At 35.4% G+C, this 23671-nt stretch overlaps 2 protein-coding genes across 2 annotated transcripts; both read right to left on the bottom strand.

Annotated features, from left to right (window-relative positions):
* Positions 1-1301: 1301 nt before the first annotated feature.
* LOC121430155 lies at positions 1302-9222 on the bottom strand. The gene is made up of 11 exons (XM_041627433.1): positions 8970-9222; positions 7940-8187; positions 7039-7152; positions 6215-6371; positions 5825-5888; positions 3698-4002; positions 3208-3305; positions 2705-2808; positions 2423-2469; positions 1968-2040; positions 1302-1431 (listed from the first exon to the last, which is right to left on the bottom strand). The coding sequence occupies exons 1-11, from the start codon at positions 9220-9222 to the stop codon at positions 1302-1304; spliced, it is 1593 nt and encodes a 530-aa protein (XP_041483367.1).
* Positions 9223-9507: 285 nt separating this feature from the next.
* LOC121430154 lies at positions 9508-22828 on the bottom strand. Its single transcript, XM_041627431.1, has 6 exons — positions 22737-22828; positions 21405-22121; positions 11525-11672; positions 10707-10919; positions 10137-10291; positions 9508-9575 (listed from the first exon to the last, which is right to left on the bottom strand). Exons 1-6 carry the CDS (start codon positions 22826-22828, stop codon positions 9536-9538), a joined length of 1365 nt encoding a protein of 454 aa, XP_041483365.1. The 3' UTR covers positions 9508-9535.
* Positions 22829-23671: the final 843 nt, after the last annotated feature.

The following is a 23671-nucleotide window of genomic DNA, read 5'->3' as shown; positions in this document are numbered from 1 at the left end:
GAAGTGTAAATGGATGCAATTCTACACTATTCCGGACGTATAGGACCTTCGTATGTGCAAATGTGGCGGCTTCAGACCACAAAGCCCTGTAAAATGTGCTGTCATTGCTTCAGGTGCAGCATAATAAAGACCAATTGCAATCAAATAAAAGAACGTAATTCATCAAATAAATTTATTTGCCGAAGCTTCTTCCATTTTGAAAAATATTCTTTTCATATAGATATATATATTTTCTTCGATTTGAATTTGAAACAAACATGTTTATTTTGTCTACTCAGTACATTTTATATAACACAGTATCAATGTTTACTTTCTTTCATTGACTGCATTTCCATCATAGTTATAAATGTTTCATGTGTCTATGTTCAATGTAATTATCTTTTATTATGTTATGTTGATATTTTTGTTGATCTTGGTGTTCTTTGTAAGGGATCACCCTGCTTGACGAGCGTAAGCTCTTTGAGGTGCTACCTTTTTTTGACCTTGTACATTTTATATCGTAACATCTGAAAAAAATAATTAAATTGTCAATCGGTAAATCACTTTATCATCATTTTGTCAATGGGTAATTCGTAACTATCCATTCCAAGGAAGCTTACTATAACAGGCACTGTGATATACAATGAGTGACATTGGAGAACATGCATAACACTTACAAAGGAAAGTAAACTAGATTTAACCAAAAAAGATTACATCAGAACAATGAATACCTTCTGCTACGTAGAGATTTGTAACTCGATGCCAATCTGTGTATACCAGAATAAGCATCAGCTGAAATAAACATACAAAATCAGATGAACAATATTGAACGATAACTCTTGAACAAAGGAAATATAGCAGAGCTCGAGTCATTCTAACAGACTTTTTTTACAATAATTGTCACCTGGAAATTTGAAATAGTAAAGAGATATGAGGTGTTGTAATTTCCTCTTTGGTACTCAAATGTCCTTTTTTGCTACAGTCACCTACTGGCACTTTCTGCCAACCAATAAGCATGAAAGTTAAGCCAGCAGTGAAAAAGTCCATGTTACTTATCATCCCAGTTAGACAACGTTTTACTTATCGTTCTCTTAATTATATCATTTTTTTAAATCACTTCAAAACTTTGCTATCACAATGATTTCGAAATGACCATGATAATAAATCTATGGAAAGAAACCATAATTCCTAGATTTAATCTGAACCTAAATTTAGGTACCAAGTATTTCCACTGGCAAACATCGTAAACCTAAGGAATTTTCATAAATTATCATTTATCATTCAAACCCTTGCCTATACATGTATAATGCATACAATGAGTTTCAAAACTTGTAAGAACTCCATTGTTTTGCACCATAATCTGAGTCAGGTTCGTCTCCCTTGAAATGGAATATAGAAATATATCTACCTTCACCTTTATCACGTTCATGGTATCTCCGAACACTTGGAACTCTGAACAAGAAAAAAAAATACAAATATTAAACTGTAATAAGAGATGGTTCAACTTTGAACTTCACAAACATGCAACCAAACTACCACACTGACACACACTCACGCGCACATCCCCCACACTCGCGCTCTCATTCTTTTACACATGCTTTCTCGCACACACCCCACACACAATGGTGCAATTCTACTCTATTCTAGATGTAGAGGACCTAATGCCGCTTTCAGAATAGAAAGATTAGCATTACACCTAAAAGGATGCTCTCCTGTGGCATTGCTAAAGGTGGTAGTTGAGCTTTTTTTAGGGTATCGTGTTTTCATTTATAATCCTAATGACCAAATAACTTGTCTATAATATACCAAATCAATTCATTCTTAATTTGTGAATCACTTTAGCCTCATTTTGTCATTGTGTGATTCGTTACTATTCATTGATTCCAAAGGGAATTTAACCAGTAAAGTAATTGTAATACACATTATCGTGATTAGAGAGGAAAGCATACAAAATGTAACCAAACATCTTGGTTCATAACAATGAATACCTTGGCCATCTGTCACGTAGACCTGTGAGACTCGGGTATGATGTCATTCTGCTTATACTGGAATAAGCATTAGCTAAAATAAACATGTAAAAATAAGTAAACCATTATTGGTTTGTGGCACAAAAAATTGTAATAATAAAGAGATATCCCATTTAAATATGATTTACAATCGATCTTCAACAGGATTGTTAACTCCTTTTTCGTAAGCAGTAAAGTGTGAGGAATCCAAACTCTACAAGCATTATTTTTTGAGAAATAATTTTATTTTATTGTTATTCTACTGTCATTATACAAAAGTCTGGCCTACTTCGTGATATTCAGTTTATGTTCATATACGTTTTTATTTGTGTATAGTTATCATTGTGTTTTTTTTTGGGGGGGGGGGGGTTGGGGGATAACCTTTTGATTATTTAACCAATGATAATATGACTACAGTATGAGACAAACAAACTTACGAGTTCGTGCAAAGCCCTCTTCCTGGTCCTCTCGCAACGTGCTGATACTACATTAGAAGGATTTCAAAAGCACACACACAATGGTAAAATATTTTTTACTGAAATTCCTAAAAAATCTCCTTCCCCACGGAATTGTTTCTCATATGTTCATATTTTTGTTCTAAATTACTTCAGTGCATTGAATTATTTACTCAGTGCTATCTGATTAAAATTATTAGCGCTAAAAACATGTGAATAGGCAAAAATAAAAATTAAGAAAAATCTTGATTCCTCGCTTCTGACCTGCTTGATGAGTCACTTCGGATACTTGGAGTTCTACTTCGTTGAAATTGAAATCTTTCCTCCCAAGGACCTCTTGTTTCAAGGATGCTCGGGAGAGAAGGGATCTTGAGAAAGAAAGATGACATAAAATCTGTCACCATATTTCCCATATATACGTTAAGTAATAATAACAATAAATCAGTACTTTTGAAATTGTTACAGGCATTTAAAGATAAAATCAGTCTAAAAAAATTGTACATAACACCGTTAAAAAACCGTACAGATAAAGAAGATTTTGCTGAAAGCAATAACAGAATCATTCTGTAAATTCATAAAACAGGAATTTTTCTGATATGTAACAGAACAGGTCTGTTTAAAAGTGGAAAAGGGTGTTTTATTTAAGGAAATTTGTAAGATTCTTTCATTTTAAGGATAAATTTTTCAACAGTGAACCTTAATTGAAGTAAACACACACAGATATTCAGTAACATTGCGTTTTTAACACCCACAAATATTTTACTCACCTTTGTCCCAATGTCATAGAAACTTGCTGTCCGAACAGGTCTTGCGTCGCATGACTTGTCTACAAAGTTCTCTTCCGCAGTAGATCCAACTGTTTCGTCTATACAAAAAAGATAACGTATTGATATCGTGTCTAAATTTATTTCAACACCTTTTTAAATGCTAGCAATACGCAAAATAGGTTTCCAACATATAGGGCTTAAGGTGGTCTATAAATAATTTATTTTTCGTAGTAAAGCAGACAGAAAATGGGAGATGATTCCACAACGTTAGGTTATTAATTCTTACAATTTTAACCTATAATACTATATTCCCCCTTTCATGTTTTTTTAAATTTTTTCCTTGTCGATTTAAAAAAGTCAAAGTCTCCCTTGAATACGCGAGTCACTTATATTATCACATTATTTTGTGTATGGTACTTCAAACCCTTCAATGGGTAGATGTTGCATTTTAAACCATTAAGCAATACGGCATTCATATGAAATGGCAAACCTAGGCTGCTAGCTCGCTTAACAGGAACGTCGGGCTTTCTTGAATTGGTCACAGATGACCACACCTCTCTCAGATGATCATCTGCTTGGGAGTCAGGATGCTGTAAGTGTTTCCAGTAGCGGATCATGATAATAGCAGCTCGTTGGTTTGAAGTATAAACCCCAGCTTCTACTTTTTGTCCTCTGATACTTGCTTGGATGCTGTCAAGTGTTTCGTAGGACAGACCAAGTGCTATTCCTAGATGATAGTACTTATCTGTGTTCATATCCTTCGTGATGACATCCTCAATCCCGGTGTCCTTTTCTCTGCGTTGAAAAAAGATACACATGGGGAATATCATTATATAGATTGTGTCATTTCCGAGTATTACAATGTTTACCATTTATCAATTTACATTGATATATACCTAACTTTACCTTGCCATCTAATCCTCTGATATAGCTGAAGGATGTGTCGTGTGGGGTGAGTGTGTTTTGCGTGTTATGGTGTGCGTGTGGATGTTCATAATACCATTGTAAGACTTTTCTGATATGTTTTTTGAAAGGCAGTGGGGTATAACAAATTGAAGATTCTTATATGCCTGTAACGCAATATAAAATGTAGTACAGTATACATGTGTTTGAGGGAACTTTTCCCCACAGAGCCTTAAAGGCCTTCTTTAAGTTCTCTTATTTAATTTCATATTTTCATATATTTGTATACTGGCATATTATGTGATAATTGTGTATGTTGTACTTTGTAAATGTCTTTTTATCGAAATGAAATAAATGGATTCAATCAATCGTTTCTCCATTCCATCCGCACAGAAACATTGTTGGAACTAACAGATATATTCGGTGATGTCGCATAATACCCAATATTGTATTACAATATGAGAGATGTGAAAGGCCTATTGGTGTTCTGTTAGCGCTAAGAACGACCAGTACTTGCCTGTAGGCCTTTTCACCTACAATTGAAATGCTTCGAATAATCAAGATATCTGTAAAGACAATCCCAAGTTTATGCTTTTAACATTGAAGACAAATTATCTTTGCACTTGCAATTGTTATAACCTGATTCAGATTCAGTTAGTCTCCCACTTTGACTTGTTTTATCACAAAACTGGTCAACAACCCACAGCCGGATCCAGCCTTCGCCAATGGGGGGGGGGGGATTTTTTCAGCCACATTTTCCCCGATCGCCCGCTCGAGGTTGATTTTTGTTTGTTTCCTTGAATGGGTAGTCCTAATTAGTCACCTCTAAGCTTATTCTTATAAATCAACATAAATATACATGTATAACTAGATTTGCTCGGCGGGACGCGCGGTCGATCACAGTCATTTATCCCCCGAACCCACCGTATCATCCATCAGTGCGATATATAGAGCTCACACAGAAATTTGACAAATGAATACAATTATCATGGCAACAATGACCCTGCCCACATTTTGCCTGTGGGTACCAAATTGATGACAATAACACCATGTAGCAGCGTGACTAAAGTATTGTCCAGTAGGACCTGTTGGGGAATACAACCTGTTGGGGAGTAACCTGAATATATTTTGTAAACTTAACCATAAGACCCCACCCCCCGGCCAAAAATGATAGGCATCTTCGCTTTATGTTGATTATGTGTGCTAACTGTTATGACAAGCTTTTTATTTGGGAACAGCATGTTATCATGATACATGTACCTTGGAATGAAATAAGCATGATACATGCACATTGGATTGTCATAGTTATTGGTAACACTTTTTGGCTTTCCTTTTTCCCTCTTTTTTCCTCTGCCAATGGGGCGCCCCCTGGATCCGCCTATAAGTCCCCTCTCCCTAAAAATTATAAGTTAGAAGTAAAGATCAAATAAATTCAGATGTTCACTGATAATGATTTTTCTGATCAGATTCACATAAAATGTACCAATCGTCTACATTATTTCATTCTTTCCTGATCATAGATACAATGGGTTTTACGGTTGTATAAACAGTTGTTATTACTGAGTACGTTCCTGGATATCGATTTCAATTTGCATGCTAACTTCATTTTTCTTCGCATCAAATATTTGTTCATTCATTTCCAGTCATGTTAGTACATGTTTTAAAATAAAGTGTTAAAATTTCTACATCTATCAACTGTTTTTCATTTTGTTACCTGCTCTCAGTGTCTGAAGCGGTGATTATCTCATCAAGTGTTGATTGCATGTCAGTAGAGAAATCTAAAGAATATTACACAAAATCGGGAGCAAGGTCAATTTCTTTATAACATAAAGATAAAGCAAGATGAGGGAAATCTTTAAAAGAAATAAAGTGGTTCACTTGGTTTTATCAAAATACCTTGGCAGTAGTAATCCTATACTACAGTTATTAATGTACTGCTTTGTCAAAAAATTGAAAGAGTAATGCAGGAACCGATATGAAAAATATGATATGATACTACATTCAATTTTAAAAGAGCCTTATGAAAATTCTTCAAATTTTGTTTTAAGGTTTGGTAAATCTATAAGTCGTAAGTTGGCCGCAGGAGTGAAAAAGATGTATAAACCTGTTCGTATCGCCATAAACGCCATGCCCGTCGTTGGATCTTTATCTTTGGTTGACATTGAGATGTTAATCATTTGCGTTCTGGTATTGGGTTCAGTCGTAATGGGCATCGAAACAAGAGTCTCCCGTTGGTTGAATAGCTCTTTAGCAGAGATGCTCTGGAATTTTGAAATCAAGGGGTATATAAAAGATCCGTTTAAATAATCTGGTGAAAATATTGACGATTATTAAATTCTAACTGGTTTATCATTTGATTTTTTTTCATATAATTTAGATCTAGAGTATATTTTAGTACTAAACGCACTCTACAAAACAACGTGATAAGTTTTTAAACAAGTGCTATTCATTCGAAATATATTGGAATAGACTCCAATAAAAAAAGATAATAGCAATCAATGAATTCAATTTAATTTCGTGTGAAGTTCATTTTGCTACATTATAGGTTTTATCGAGTATGAATGAAATTAATGAAAAAATGAAAACAAAATGAACAAACAAATAAAATGATTTAGACATCAAAGAAAGCCGACAATTTCTTGTCTATTTTTTCTCTCTCTAATACATAATAAAGCATGGGAGACATCAAATTTAATCATCCTTGAAATTTTCTTTTAAATAATTTTATTGTTAATATTTTTTTAGAGTTGTAGGTCTCCAATCCAAAGAAATTGCCTAGTATATATTCTATTCATCTACCTGTGTACTGGGATATCAGGCTATTTGTAGATTATGAATGATATATTGCTTTAAGCGTTGCTAATTCATATACATTATTTCATGGAATAGAAAGAGATAATGAATAATGAAGTCTTGAATGTACTTTACCACATTTCTCCCATTGCATTCTATCTGTAGGTCGCTTGATTCAGGTGCAAGTACAAAACATCTTTTAGGATGTACCTGACGGTTTAACAGTTGTTCCTCTTCTTCCTGTATTTTCTATTTTAAATAATGATTACAACGGTAGCAGTAAACAAATAACAATAGCAATGAAAAAAAAATAGAATGATACCATACAAAAAAATAATTATAAGAATCATGATAAAATCATGCATGTATAATCTGTGATGATGATGACAATTATAATGAAAATAAAAGTAGTTATTATAATAATAAAAATGATAGCAATAATAATTTGATTAATGAAAACGATTACTCTTGAGGGTAAGTGCAAGTTGGATAACTAGAATTAATCGTGTCATCTGTTATGGCAAGGGTAAGGGGCTTGTAATTGGGGTGGATTCCAAAACCTAATAATGATTATTCATGTTATATGTTGGGGTTGATGCGTCGATCGAAAGCACTAATACAGGATTATACGTACAGCAATATCGACGCCATTCTTGTTTTATATTGCATTTACAAAAAGGCTTGGGAGGGGTGTTTCATGAAATAGTGATTTTTACCGATCAATTTAGTCTGGTCAGTCAGATGGAAGGAACAATAATCAGTCAGTGAAAATTATTGACTTTTCGTTTAACGAAACGCTCCACAGGACGCGATTTCCAAAAATCATTTAGATCATGCGCCCTAAAAAAGAATCAAGGACCGGGGACCGCCGGATGTGAGATTTTTTGTCACCCAAAACAGACGCAGCCTTCTGGAACCTCATCTTCAAATATGCCAAACATCATCAAGTTATTTCATCAATACGGTCTGAATGAGATATGAATATGTCGCTTAAGTGATTTTTATAAATAGTTCACAGTCGAGATGTTCTGTTTACCTCAGCAATGTAAGGTATGTCCTCGTGTATGTACATCCGTAGTGTTACATCATTGCCCTGTACCATATCAACGGGAAGGAAAGGGGTGCAAGCCATCAGTTTCCCCGTGGCGTGACGGTGAATATCGAATGGTACCCATAGCTGTATCCTTCCATTGATCACAGAGTCGGCAGAAATGATGATATCCATTTCTTTTTCTTTGATGACACATTGTGTATTTTCATTATTAGATGTCTTCACGCGATGGGCTGTATGAACAAATTATTCAATGAAACATCTATGACAGCTGACTGATTATACTAAAATGACCACGAATACTATAGGGCAAATTGTGTCCGTCATAATAACAATCTGAACGAGTGATGGGCCTAAATCCCGTCATGATTGTGACCAAAGATAGTTGCAACTAATGTCATGAAATTGGAAAAAAAATCATAAATCTCGACATCATGACGAGCTTCCTGAGGGGGAGCGGGAAGCAAAATTCTCCCTTTCAGACTCTGAAAACGGAGATAATAAAACAGTAACAATGACTTGTGTTCTTTGGTGATTTTTATTATATTTTCAAAATTAATTATTATTTTTTCATTGATTGATTGATTTTGATTTTGTTTATCAGAGCTAGGGAAAATCCTTTCTATTATGGTGATGGGCAAAGGGCCAATGACTGACAAATTGCTGTTTGTTTTTTGTTTTGCTTGTCAGAAGTTCGACGCTGCAGTTACATTGTAGCGTCCATCTGTTTATACTCCAAAATCATCAAGAAAAGTATCAGCCAAAAAAGTTTATTTTGAAGTATTTATTTTAAATAAACTGCTAAATATATATCATTCTACAATAAGGTATACTTGAAACATTAAATCAAAGACATAAATGTATTTAACGTTTGTCAATTCTGCCAGGTGAAGCCGCCCACTCACATTCAATGGTTTTAAAACCTTCTGGCAAGAACACTTCATTTTGAAATCCAAGCGTAGACATTGACTTAATGTCGACTTACATGATGTCAACTTACATGATGTCGACTTACATGATGTCGATTCAGTATGTTTCCAAATGATGTCAGCAAACTCATTATTAGATTTTATGGGTGATGCGGCATGGGGGAGAGTTATTGTTATTGGCTGATTTCCTGAGTAGAGCAACAGTCTCGGGATATCGATTTCTACGCCATGACCTGTAAGAAACTCATCCTCTTTGATTGTTGGTGGATCCTCAGTAATCAGAGCAAGAGATACATCGTGAAAGGAGCCAGCCTCCAATGATCCTGGCGGAATAGCCATTGTGACGTCACAACTATCCAAGTATAGGATTCCACCTTCGTTACCAATACTGCGTTGAGTCTCTGTTGATCTTGGAATCGGTGGATCTTGTTATTAAAAAAGGGGGAAATAAAATCACCAGTAGAACCAAGAAAATAATCATTTTTTTAGATTCCTTGTCTTAAGGAGTTATATTGTCAATGAAATGATTGCTGCGATTTTCGTGTAGCACCCCCTCAAAAAGTCCAAACGATGTATATCTGAACCCTTGAAAAATTCTGTATAGATGACTGTTAAAATTCAATGTTAAATTGACATTTAAGAATCAAGAGAACTACTTGCCACGTGGGATATCAAAGTCTTCTTCCGATGACCTGGAAAATGAAGAAGGAAAAATAGAGTAAAATAAATTGTAGGTATCAGCCAATGTATGCAACAGTTTCCTATTTTCAAACATTCATTTGTATAAGGTTAGAAATTGAACTATAAGATGTACTCAACGAAAAAGGGTCTCTGGAAAATTACTTAGGTCGGATTGACTGTTCAAGTATACAGGAGCAATCATGTCTGCAAGATCTTTTTGGATTTCAAAGGGCTATTTCCTGAATATTGAGGTTTTGTAAAGAAAATCAATTTGATTTCAATATAAGGCAACGCCAATTTATTCAGAATAGTACTTGGATAAAATAAAATGATTCACCTTTGTTCATATAATTATTTGGGATAAATTCAAGGTAAATCTGGCTGTAAAGGGAGACAAAGGCTGGTGTGCGACCCCCCAAAAAAATAAAAAATAAAAATAAAATAAAATACAAAAATAAATGAATTATTTAAGGCGACGATGGTCATTAATTTGGAGATGAGCATTCTGATAAAGACTCTATATGTTTTTATTGCACAAAGTTGGAGCATGGATAACGTATTATTTCTCTCACCTACAGAATACAATTTGCTTAATGTGCTCATCCTTGGCGTACTGCACTGGAAAATACCCGCCATTATCCTTGATATCCTTCTTAGATCCTTGATTTACTAGGAGTTGTATCAAAGCTTCTGGTCGTGAGAGGGTGTCATCACTCTCTTGCTGTATCTATTTTGATAATAAAAGAGGACAAAAATAACGAAAATAACAAATTTGGAAAAATGAATGCATTTAAAATCGCACTCTGAAAATCAGAATGATTTTTTAAATCAAAATTCGGATTGCGAAAAAAAAACAACATGAGGATTACGTGCCAAACAATATACTTCATTTTTTTACATTAAAAAAAACAGAATAATAAAGAAACATAGTTATAAAAAAAACCATACAGCCATAGCTAAGGGGTTTAATGATTAGTAGCATGAATTGACCGGGAAACATCCAGTGGTGTACAAGTTGTCTATCATGCAATAAAAATAAAAATAAAAATAAATGAAATACTGTATATAATCAGGTCGAAGGGGCAAGGCCCTTCGCCTCCCTCTGGGCCACACTAGTCCTAATTTAATTAGGTATGCTATACCTGGTCTAAAGCTGGTGTAACTTCAACTTGTCTTTTCTTACAGTTGCATAGTCTGATAGCAGTATGTAAAGGTGTCTGGCCATCGTTTGATGCCTGGTTTACATCAGCACCTAAACAAATCAACTCTTCAACGATTGATGTTAATCCAATTTCAATAGCAATGTGAAGAGGTGTAAGTCCTTCACGATCGCTCTGGAGTATTACCGATGTGTCCTGTTAAACAGCAGAAAAAACTCCAAAAGTAATTGAAGGCGTATAATGACCGTTTTATTAATATGCCATATCATGTTATCATGAGCTTTAGATCGTGGTAAGAACCCTGTCACAATAACACTACTAGTGTCTGAAAAAATAGAATCCTGGCGCTTGTCCAATTTTTTACCTGTGTCCATCCCAAAAATTCAGGTGGACACCCCCTAATTTTTTTGGCTTCCGCCGCTAACGCTCATCGCCCTGAAGAAATATTGCAAGTAGAACATAAAACAAAAACTTATCATGCTCACTGATCATAAACAACGAATATCAAATTAAACTAATTGAGGGCATAATTAATATTATCATGATTAGTGATATACATATACAGGGCACCTTCAAATCATCAGGATGAAATTCTTATATGTCAAAACAATGGTTGTGACAAAGCTAATTCAGAAAACTTTCGCCCTCTTTGTAAATTTGCATTTTGCCAGGGCATGCGGTTTTCCAAAAGTTTGACGCATACTTTTGTAACATAATGAGTGAATTTCCTCTATGTGTACCACGGCGAAAATCTAGAGGCGCTATTTTTATAGAGTTAACGAAATCGTTACAGAATTTACATGTTTTATCTTATCAAGGAGAATCCGTGCTGTTTCAGCTTTTCCTGATCGCACTGCAACATCTAAAGGTGAATAACCTCTTCTTGAACGTCTTGAACTCAGTAGGTCTTTCTCATCCAGTAGATAATTCAAAACTGCTACATTTCCACTTTTCAAATAAACGAAAATGAAAATCGAGCAAGTTGAATTATTAATACAAATTATGGCTAATTTGAATTCTTTTAAATGTCTTTGCCTAAATAATGATCCGCATCGGTTATTCAATTGATATGTTTTTCATCTAATGATCGATTTAATTCATTTCGGTGGATTTACAACATAGAGATTTATTATTACATATTTTTTTATTTTTAATAAAATTTTATTTTCTTCTTTTCCTCTTTCAAATCAATAAGTTTACAATCACAATTCATATAAATAAAGATTCGTTGCATGTATACAATCAATAAACAATCAAACAAATAAATCAATATCAATGAGATTACAAATATTTTTAGAATGATTACAAATGAAACTAAACTGCCAAATTTCTCTTCTATAGCAATGTGAAAGCAAAGGGGAAAACCCATATCAATCGACAAAATTAAAAAAAAATGTATTCTTTGTAAAAGATGACTTTTTCCCCTGAATAGAATAGAAATAATCTCTTTTGCACATATTAATTGTACAAGAATAAAAAAAGGATAAAAGATTATTTTAAAGGTTAATTAGAGGAAGGTTATAATCCTAAAACGTGCCTACACACTCACCTTACCCGCATACCCCCCCCCCCTCATCTCTCTCCCCAGACACACAAGCTCACTTCAAAACTCACTATCACCCACAGCTCCCCCCCCCCCACTTCCCCGTCACAAAACTCACACATCCATCTACACACGTACACTCACACACGATGCATCCTGCTCTGGTACAACTATCTGTATTTGAACAAATAAACAAAACAAAACAGAAAAAAATGAAGCAACCAATACATCTATAGTAATAAGAAAGGTATGCATTGATTTGTTCCCATTTCTTCCAGTGCACCCCAAGCTTCCCCTTTTTAAACGCTAATTGATATTCCGTATCTCTGTACTCTTTAACCAAATGTGTCACTTTCTGTACAGTTGGCAATATTCCCTGTTTTCTTGAACTAAATATAATATACTTAATTAAGAATATAATACAGTTTATTAAAGCTACTCTTGTAGTATTTCCAGATATCCCCATGAAAATTGTTTTTCCAACTGTCACTGCCAAGTTCAATCAGTTGAAATGTTTTACTCATCTCTTCCCATAATCGCTTCAGGACAATAAGAAAATAAATGTTGGTAAGACTCAACTTCTTTTTTACAAAAGGAACACAAATTATCTGTCTCAAAACAAACCAAATTTAAAAAGTTCCCTTTTCGTGTAAACAGCCCCTTGTAATTGTTTGTATTGAAATTCTCTGTATTTATTGCATAGCATTGCACATTTCAGTCTCAGAAATACTTCTTTCAGTTCCCCCATTCCCAAATCATATTCGGATTACCCATCTGTAACATGAAATACATAATCAGTTTGAACATTTTCAATGAAATGTTCATATATATTTGTCTAGATTTTATATCACATAGTTTCTGTACATGCCCACATATCATCAATTGAATTTCAAAGTTGTCTGTATCCATTTCCATAAAATCACCTTGTATCCACTCTTCTGTTATTACCGAAAATAATTTTGAGTTTTCAGATGAAAATTTCAGATTATATCAGTATGAAACTGGTCTTAATTGACCTCAAAATATTATATCCGATACCTTAATTAAAACTTTCTGAAATAATTCAATATAAAAAAGTCTGATTATTGAGGCATATACGCTTGTTATAAAAAATTATGGGATTACTTTTCCCTCCAAAACGTCTACACTTATCCAATTCGTGCCATGCCTTCAGCATATCTATCTATTTTTCTTTTAATTGAAAAAAAAAATCTGATACAAGTCCTTTTCAGTTGTGCTCGGTATCGAACCTCGTACATTATTGTGTCTATCCTCTCCTCTATTTTCTCTTTCTCTCCTGTCCTTATCCGCCTTCCTATATCACTTATTTATTCACGGCATCAATCACATGTTTTGCGCATTATATTCTTTCCAGGTCATTTCATATATTTTTTTCTCCTTTTATACACATCATTGAATCCAGTTTGCTTGAGTCCAAGATTGCATGTGTTTTATCTTCGTTCAGCAGCATCCATCCATCTTCTCAGGGCATTCTCCCCGTTTTCTTTTCTTTTTCGGGGGGGGGGGGGGTTGGGGAAGGGTGGGGATATTTTAGGACGGGTTGTTTTGTCCTATAAAAATTATATTTTTTTTTGATAACTTCGTATTTATTTTGTGCGTATTATTTCTCATTTGATTACATATATCTGTATGTGTACTTTGTTATTGGTTGTGTTATCTATTTTTTGAGGGGCCCACATTGTACAAGCATTGTTTTTAGTGGGTCCCTCCATTTCCATCTTAATTTAATTTCTATTGAAAAATAGTATACTTATTCAAAATTTCCAATGTGTTGCCCAAATTGTGTGTTTTTTTCACATGTGTATTATTATTTTTGTTTCTTTGCAACGGATACAAATACTTATGTTTATATATGGTATATAATTTGTTTTTGTTTGATGGAAGTGAAATAAATAAAATTGAATTGAACTGAATGTTTCAATAATGGTATACCTTTCAAATTCATTCTACTCGTATCATAATCACACAGAAATATGATTCGACCACCTAAAGAGCTAAAAAAATATTCGAAGGTTGGTTTCCAACCCGAACTTTTTCCTTCATCTAGCAAACTGTAGTGTACAGGATTAAGTTTTTGGTAATTTCTAATTTGCTTTGATACTGTTTTGTTTTATCTTGTAAATCGATTTTTATTTAGATTTGAATTCACCGACTGAGGGCGCATTGATTTTGTAGTCATGGAAAGCCTGTCGCTTTTCAGTTTAGTTGTTAATTTCCCTAATTTTTGAGATACAAGCCCAATGACGTATTGTTTTTGTTTAATTTGAAGTTTATTAGTTATATTCTCAGATAAGCCGAGTGGCATGCTGAAATATGGTTTAAGTTATTAGGAATTAATATGTCAAAGTTAACATAGGCAGAGTGAATTTGTTCTCATGAAAACTCCGAATACGTGTCCGTGTATGCATTGTGTAATAGAAAGCCTAGGTGGTGGTAGTTGTGTATGTAACTTGAATTTGGCGCCTTCTGGCAAGTGATGTCTTCATTGTTATAAGCCATGCAAACAAAGAAGTAAACGGATACGCATTTAAAGCAGTAGTTGATTTCTTTCATTATGAAACAGTTTTACAGGAAGGATGATTTTAGGGTACAATAATCAAAACATGACATATACATTACATTTATATTATAATTGATATGTGACCTTGAAACTTGTCAAGGTCATTCTTGGGTGTTGTTTGGAAATCTGTAGCCATCACTATCTTATACTTATGTGTCATGACATGTAGTAATTTCAGCTTACACAAGTATTGTTTATTCTGTATTAAATTGCAGATTGAACCAGTCAGTCTCCTCAACACTATAGTCTAGACTCGGTCTGATTCTTGGTTTTGTTTTGACGTATCACACGCCACACAAACGTTTAATCCACATTATCCGTTGGGTCTTAACAAAGACCTCAAAATTTTGAGCTCTCAATCCTCCAACAGAATAGTCTTGATATAGAATCTTGCGTTTTTATTCTATCTCTTCCTCCCCAAATAAAATTAAAAGAGTTTTTTACTATTTCCTTACAAATGTCTTTTGGGACTGTCATCAGGGAAGAAAAATAATTTAATTTTGAAAATGCATACATTTTCAAAAGTTTTATTTTTCCATACATCGTAAGATCTCTTTGCTTCCACCAACCAATAAGTATTTTAATTTTACTCAAGATTTCCATATAGTTCAAGTCATCTTTGACTTTACGATCCCGTGCGAAATATACCCCTAAGATTTTAATATGTTGTAACAAATGTCCAAGAAGTGGTAAACCAGGTCTATCTCTTCTCCCAACCCAAAAAGTTTGTTCTATCCATATTAATCTTCAATCCACTGAAATTTTCAAAATCTGACAATATTTTCTTTACTCTATGGATCGAGTTCATATCTTTTAAAACAATGTAATGTCGTCTGCATACAGAACTTGTTTTATTTCCCGTTTCCTACATCCTATCCCTTTAATATTAACATCTCTCCTAATATAATGAGCCAATAATTCAATCGCTATGATAAATAAATATGGAGAGAGTGGACCCCCTGCCTTACTCCTCTATTAACTTCAAAATACCCCGTAGAATGCCCCCCCCCCCGTTCAACACGCAACTACTAACATTATTATAAAGAGTTTTGACCCAAGAACATAGATTTTTCCCAAACTCTGATACAAAGACTGAAAAAACCCATATCATCAATTAACCGAACTGCTTCCCCAATATGACGATCTTTGATATAACCCACTTGATCACAATGAATAATATCTCCCAAGACCTCTTTCACCCTTGTCGCTAACACTTTTTACAAAATTTACATTCAGAAGAGTTATCGGCCTGTAGTTTTTCATGTGCAAAGGATTTTTGCCTTCTTTTTCAATTAGAGTAATTACCCCCCTGTCTCTGCAAATTCGACATTTTAACTTCAAAACTCTCATTGAAAGCTTCAACTGTGATTTTCCCTAAAAGTGGCTAAAATGTAAAGTAGAACTCTGCGGTAAAACCATCATTGCCAGGCGATTTATTTCCTTTAAAGCTTCAAAACATTCTTCATGTTTTATTCACAAAATTCTCTATTTTCTTTACTCAATTTGGGTAAATCACTAAAAACCTAATTATTTTCAATATCATCACTAGTTTCAAGATTTTTACATGCATATAAATTTTTTGTAAAAATCCCGAATGATTTTAATAATACCTTTGCAATCTCGCACCGTTTCCTGATTTTCATTATAAATCTCCTTAATCGCACTTCTCCTTTTTAATATTGGATTTAAGTGATTGTTCAAAGAACTGTGAATTTCTTTCTCCTTCAGACCATTGGGCTCTTGAACGGACCTTTAGACCTTGACGAGAATAGTCGAAAAGTTTATCTAGTTCCCCTTTTTTAAATTCAATTTCGTTTTGGATGTCAATATGAAAAAGTGATCGTCAAACGATATTCCAAATCTTTAATTTCTTTTAATTTTTCAATGTGATTTTTTTTTGCTCTTTCAGGGGAAAATGCCATTAAATATTATCTCAACTTCATTTTCATAACTTCCGAAGATTTAATCTTGCTTGTTATTTGGTCCCGTCATATTCTTTCTATTTCAGAAATCTTCATTTTTACCCCGTCTACAAAATCTTTATCAGGGCATAAACTGCTGTTAAACTTCCAGTACGAACTCCCATATGCAAAACTTTCGACTAAATTATTAAAGGTCAAGTCGACCTCAGAAAATTTTGATTTGAATCAATAGAGAAAAATCAGACAAGCACAATGCTGAAGACTTCATCAAAATCGGATGTAAAATATGACATTTAAAAGTTTCGCTTATTTTTAACAAAATAGTTAAATGAACGAGCCAGTTACATCCAAATGAGAGAGTTGATGATGTCACTCACTCACTATTTCTTTTTTTTATTGTTTGAATTATACCATATTTCAATTTTTACAAATTAGACGATTAGGACCACCCGCGTAGCCAGGATTTTATTTTGGAAGGGGCGGTACAATGCACGCGAAGCGGGCCAGCACTTACAGAGCGCGCGAAGCGCGCTCCCTAGGGGGGAGGGTGCAGGGAGGGGGGAGTTTCCCCCCTCCCTTGCGGAGCGCGAAAGATTTGAAGTATCCTGCAATGATTTGCAAAAGAAGACGATTCATTTCACCTTCTTGTATCATATTTATTTTATTCATGGTTATAAATATGATTGCGATTTTAAAGGATATCTTCAGAAAAGACCATTATGCATGTAAATTATCGCTCAGTTTGGAATAGAAGATCGCGTTGTGATAAGTCAATTTTGAGATGCCATTGAGCTGGAGTAATGACACAGTCCACTGACGCGACAAGCGATGTTCTTTGTATATATATATATATATATATATATATATATATATATATATATATATATATATATACATATATCCCTCTGATAAGAGTAAAATCCTGTGTGTCTGACACACGTTGAGAATTCCTATACACATTACTGAACCCTCTACGCTCAACTATAGGGCGGCGGAGCGAATTTGAAAGTGAGGAGCACAGGGAAAAAGAGCACTTCCTCTTATGAAAAAGGGCACTTAAAACAAAGATTTTTTTTAATAGCATATCTACCCTATAGTAGCGTTATGAGACAACAATTTTGAGGGGGACCAGACGGGGCAAAACTTCTTTAAAGCTACGAGCGAGCGAGCAAAATTTGACATCTTTTAATAAAAAAGTTATTTGTGATAGATTTTGACATATCAATATTTAGATAATAATATCACATTTCTACCCTTTTCTTTCCTTTTCTTTTGGTTCTTTATCGTGAAATTCTTATGGGTTCCATGCATGTCCACTTTTTTTTTCATAAAAAAGGGCGCTAGAATTCACAAACTGGACGCTTTGAACAAACTAGAAAAGAATGGCATTTATCAGAAGTATACAAGGGCAGCGCATAGGACCTATTCAAGTGGGGCACTTGATCAAAGGTGAAAAGAGGCACACGGCAGAAGAATTGTACTATGAAAAAGGACACTTATAAAGGGGGCAAAAAAACATTTTAAAATTATTTTTTTTTTTCATTAAAAATGCACTTGTATAAGGAAATGGAACGCTGAATAAGGAAAACAGGCGCTGATCGGGCATGACTCAAAGAGCAGATACAAGAATGGGCTCTCCTCAGAAAGCAAAGGGGCACTGAACGCGTTTGTAAGGGGGCATTTTATTGAGTAAAATATGGGACACATTTTGACTGCTTAAAAAATTGGAGTGCACTGCGCCCCCTGCCCCCCCCCCCCGGGCCCCAGGATCGCTTCCCCTGAGCTCAACATACTTAAATTAGCTAGCGATATTAAGTAAATCGCCCGATCCGGGCGGTGATCCCAGGAAATACGATTTAAACTACATTGGTGAACTGCTGCATTGATGAATAATGTATGACAATTCAAAGATTCTGAATGATAATGGTCGTAGGTTATTTAAATTTTTATTTTAAAAAATGAAATAAAAAATAAATCAAACAAAAATTACTCTCTCTTTGTAACGTTGCTATGTTTGCCTTTTCCCGATCTTCTCTTACCTTTTTTCTTCCTCTCTCTTTCTCTCTTCTCTCTCTCTCTCTTTTTCCCTTTTTTTTGCTCAGCATTTTAGGTGACCGCCCCCCTGGCTACGCGCCTGATTAGGACCTCCTTGCCTGAAGCACATAATGTTAAAATAATGAAATGAAACTTCATTTCACATGACAATGACGAGAAAATCAAAATATTTCACATTTCAAACAATAAAAAAACTAAAGAAATAGTGAGTGAATGACATCATCGACTCTCTCATTTGGATGTACCTGGCTCGTTCATATAACTGTTTTTGTGAAATGAAGCAAAACTTTGAAATATCATAACTTTCTTATTTTACATCCGATTTTGATGAAATTTTCAGTGTTATGTTTGTTGAATTTTTCTCTTTTTATTCAAATCAAGTTTTTGTTGGGGTGGACTTGTCCTTTAAACTCGACCTGAACTCCAGCATGGTCACGTCTTTTCTAATTTCGAGGAGATAAAAATATAATCTGATCTGCTCTGAACGAAGGGATTATTTTGTTTGAAGGTAAATTCTTTTTTGTTAGGATGCCGCTTCCGCCACACATCACTTAGATTTAGCCTATCAAGAATATCCACCAATGAATCTTTATATCTATTTTTCGAAATATTACTTCCACCCATGTAGTCTGAGTTTCGATTCATAGCAATATTAAAATCTCCTACAACAATAAGAGAATATTCTTGACTAACTACAGAAGATAAAATTCTGTCTAAATCAGACAGAAAATTGCATTGTGAGTTTTCTTTATTCCCTGTGGGGAAATATACACTGCCCAATATAATCTTTTCACCTTGACACTTTCCTTTAATTATAACATATCGTCCTTCTTTATCAATTATAATTTTTTCTTTGAGGAAAATCAACCTTTGATTTAAACATTATAATACCTCCCCTACTAGGTTACTCCCATGACTGAAAAACGTTTCCTCATTCCAATAATAATAATAAAAATAATATATGTGATTTTAATGCGCCAAATCCACTCAGCAGAATGCTCACGGCGCGGTGAAAGAAGAAAGAAAGAACGAAAGAGAACAGGTACAAATATAATAGTAATAGATCCAGGAACAATTAAGAGTAAGAGGCATTGAATAGACGAGTCTTATGGTAACGTTTAAAAGTATCAATGGACGTGCATTCATGGATTGTCAGGGGAAGACCATTCCATAGAACAGGGCCAGTATGCGAAAAAGCCCGAGCCCCCCATGTCTTAACTGATTTAGGAATAACTAGGAAACCAGAGTTTGATGAACGTAGGGACCTGACTGGAGTGTATTTGCTGATTAGATTAATATTGTACTGTGGAGCAGAGCCGTTAATTGCATGGAATACAAGGAGAAGGATTTTGAAGATGATGCGATCGTTGACCTTTAACCAATGAAGGGATTTCAGAATGGGTGTGATATGAACACGTTTTTTAGATAGGGTGACCAAACGTGCTGCAGCGTTCTGGAGCTTTTGGAGTTCAGACAACTGGGTGTTGGGTAAATTGTAAAGTAAGGCATTCCCGAAGTCAAGTCGTGAAGAAATAAGAGCATGAACCAATTTTTCGGTAGCAGATTTTGACAAATATTTCCTGATGAACCCAATATTGCGGAGCTGATACCTTACAGACCTACAAATGTTGGTTATTTGATTTGACATAGACATTCCATAATCTAACATGACACCTAGGTTACGACACGTCTCGGACACATTAATGGTACATCCCGAAAAAGAGACGGATGACAACTTGACCTTAATAAGTTGAGCCCTTGAACCAAATAGAAGGAACTCAGTTTTGGTGGGATTCAATTTCAATGAATGACTATCCAGCCAGGAGTGAATGTCAGCTAAACAATTCTCAAGAAGGGCAATTGCATTTGTTGCATCAGCCTGGTTAGGTTTGAAGGAGAGATAGAGTTGGATGTCATCGGCATAGATATGATAATTGATATTATGACGTTGTAAGATATGTCCCAAACTAATCAAGTAAATCGAAAACAACGTGGGCCCGCCCACAGAACCCTGCGGTACATCGTGAGAGAGAGGCATACTACTAGATTTGCAGTCATTAATACAGACAATCTGCGAGTGACAGGAAAGATATGACTGAAACCATTCATATGCCTGACCCCTAACACCAAATGAACTGAGTGTATTAAGAAGAACAGTATGATTGACAGTATCGAAAGCGGAAGACAAGTCGAGTAAGAACATGGCTGAGATATTTCCTTTGTCCATACCCTGAAGAATAGAGTTGGACACACTGACCAGGAGAGTTTCCACACTATAATTGAAACGATATGCAGATTGAAAGGGATCAAATAAATTGTTGTCTGAAAAATAATCAGTAAGTCTAGAAAAAACAACCCTTTCAAGAATTTTTAATAAGAATGGCAGATTAGATACAGGACGGTAATTTTGCAGTACCTCTGGATCAAGAGAACTTTTCTTCAGTAGTGGAGTGATATAGGCAACCTTCAAACAAGTGGGAACTTCAGCCTGATCAATACTTAAATTAACTATCTGTGAAATAATGGGAGCAAATGTAGTGCAACATTCTTTTAACAAAATGGTAGGAATCGGGTCTAACTGGCATGATTTAGGTGGTATTTTCCTAAGAATTGATTGAATCTCATCTGGATTGGTAGGATGCAGAGTCTCAAGCAAGGTCGCCGTGAAAGGTTGCGGACAGGACTCATCTGGGTGAAGAGTGTCGCAGATAGTCCGAACTTTCGCTTGGAAGAACTGGATGAACGTCTCAGCCATAATATGACTATCAGTGTGACGCGGTAGAGGGGTAGACTGCTTTTGATTCAAAAGACGGTTAGCAAGAGAGAAGAGCTTGCGTGAATCGCTGCCACAGTCGTCAACGAGACCAACATAATGTGAGCGTTTCGCCTTCATCAGCATGGAGTTTACCAAGTTCTTCTGAGCACACCATAGTTCTCTGTCGATGTGTAGCTTACCGTTGGAACGCCAGTTACGTTCAAGTCTCCTGCATTTCCTCTTAGCTGCGGGGATATCAGGATTGAACCAAGGACAGTCATTACGGTTCTTGATGGTTCTCGTCTTGGCAGGTGCATGAGAATCCAGGAGTGTGCCGAGCTGAAGATTGTACAATCGCACAGCATTGCATACACTGTCCGTATCAGAGGCTGTAATGGTGCAGCTGGCAACATCATTGGCAAACGCTTCTCTATTTATTGCCTTGTATGTTGCGACAGGTAAACGTGGAGTCAGTCCGAAGAGGCCTTTTATGACGAAGCCGGCAGGTGATGGCAGAGTGGTCCGAAATACCAGGAATGACCTTCAGACCAGAGCAAAGCAGATACCTGAGTTCCTCACGATGACTGCATCAAGTGTATGACCTTTGTCGTGGGTAGGAGAGGTGACAATTTGAGATACACCATGACTACTAAGGAGATCTTTGAACTTCTGTGTGTTCGGTGAGGACAAACTGTCCAGGTGGATGTTCAGATCGCCTATGATGACAATAGAAGATGGCTTAATTGAGGAGAGTCATATCAAGAAGCTCAGAAAATTCGTCGAGAAAGGCAGAAAAAGACTGATTGCCAGGTGGTCGATATAAAACCATGATGTCCAAGCATGATGAACTGTTAGAAATGGTCCCGTGCATTGATTCAAAAGTGTCATGTTCTTGTGGTGGATTCAAAACCACATTGAGATCGTTCTTGTACAGGAAACCGACACCACCTCCGCGCTTGGAGACTCTAGGACGATGGAGAAAGGTGTAACCACTAGGTCGAAGATCTTCAATGACAGCATCATCAAAGGTTGTTAGCCAAGTTTCACAGATACATGTAAAATCAAAATGGTGATCTAAGACAAAGTCATGGAAAATAGAGGATTTATTGCGAATCGAACGAACATTAAGAATACCCAACCTAATATAGCTACCTACATGGGTATGGTTACTACGCCTACCACGATGTGTCTTCCGCTTTCTGTTAATTCCAAGAGATACAATCCGATTCCAGGCAGTTTGGTTGGCATCAAACCAACTCTTAAAAAGAAAATTATTCCTTGTGTTGAATGAGTGAAGTGTTTGAGAATCATATCTGTAGTGTGAAGTAATGGAACGAGTAATGTGTTTTTGAGACAGGTTAGATTGATCACTATTAGGACCTGGATTCGGATTGATATCACCAGATATCAGCAACAAAGTCTGAAATGTAGATTCGGAGTTTGCATAATATTGTACAGGGGTTCCAACATGCTTCCCCTTTAATACACAAGGTTAAGAGGAGTGCACACAGCTGAAATCCAGTGCACATTCATGATGCTGGAGCTGACAACAGCACAATAGGATTAAACAAAGTCCAAGAGATACCAGGCTAGCTGGCATCATTGTGTACAAGATTATACTGTTAACAAGGTAACAACCCTGATAGCAAAAACTGGGTAAAAAGACGTCATATTGACGTTATTTTACGACGAGTATCACGTCGTTTTGACGTCGTAAAAAGACGTCTTAAAGTCAAGAATTTGCACCAACGCACGTCGTCATATCAACGTCGTAAAATGACGTGATTATGACGTCTTAATAAGTCGAATACGACGTCTTTATGACGTTTTTACGCCATATTCCTGACCAGTATTACACGTCTTTATGACTTGATTATTACGTCATTAATGGTTACTTACAACGTCTTTATGACGTCTTTATAACGTATTTATTACCAGTATTATACGTCAGAATGACGTCGTATATTGACGTGATTATTATGTCATTAATAGTCACTTATGACATCTTTATGACGTGATTATGACGTAATTAATAGTCACTTTATAACATATTTATGACCAGTATTAGACGTCATCTGGACATGATTTTAA

This window comes from Lytechinus variegatus, chromosome 16 (assembly GCF_018143015.1).
Source record: "Lytechinus variegatus isolate NC3 chromosome 16, Lvar_3.0, whole genome shotgun sequence".
In the NCBI taxonomy this organism is placed as follows: domain Eukaryota; kingdom Metazoa; phylum Echinodermata; class Echinoidea; order Temnopleuroida; family Toxopneustidae; genus Lytechinus; species Lytechinus variegatus.
Note: the sequence above shows the minus strand (reverse complement) of the source record. Positions and strands in the feature narration are given on the sequence as shown.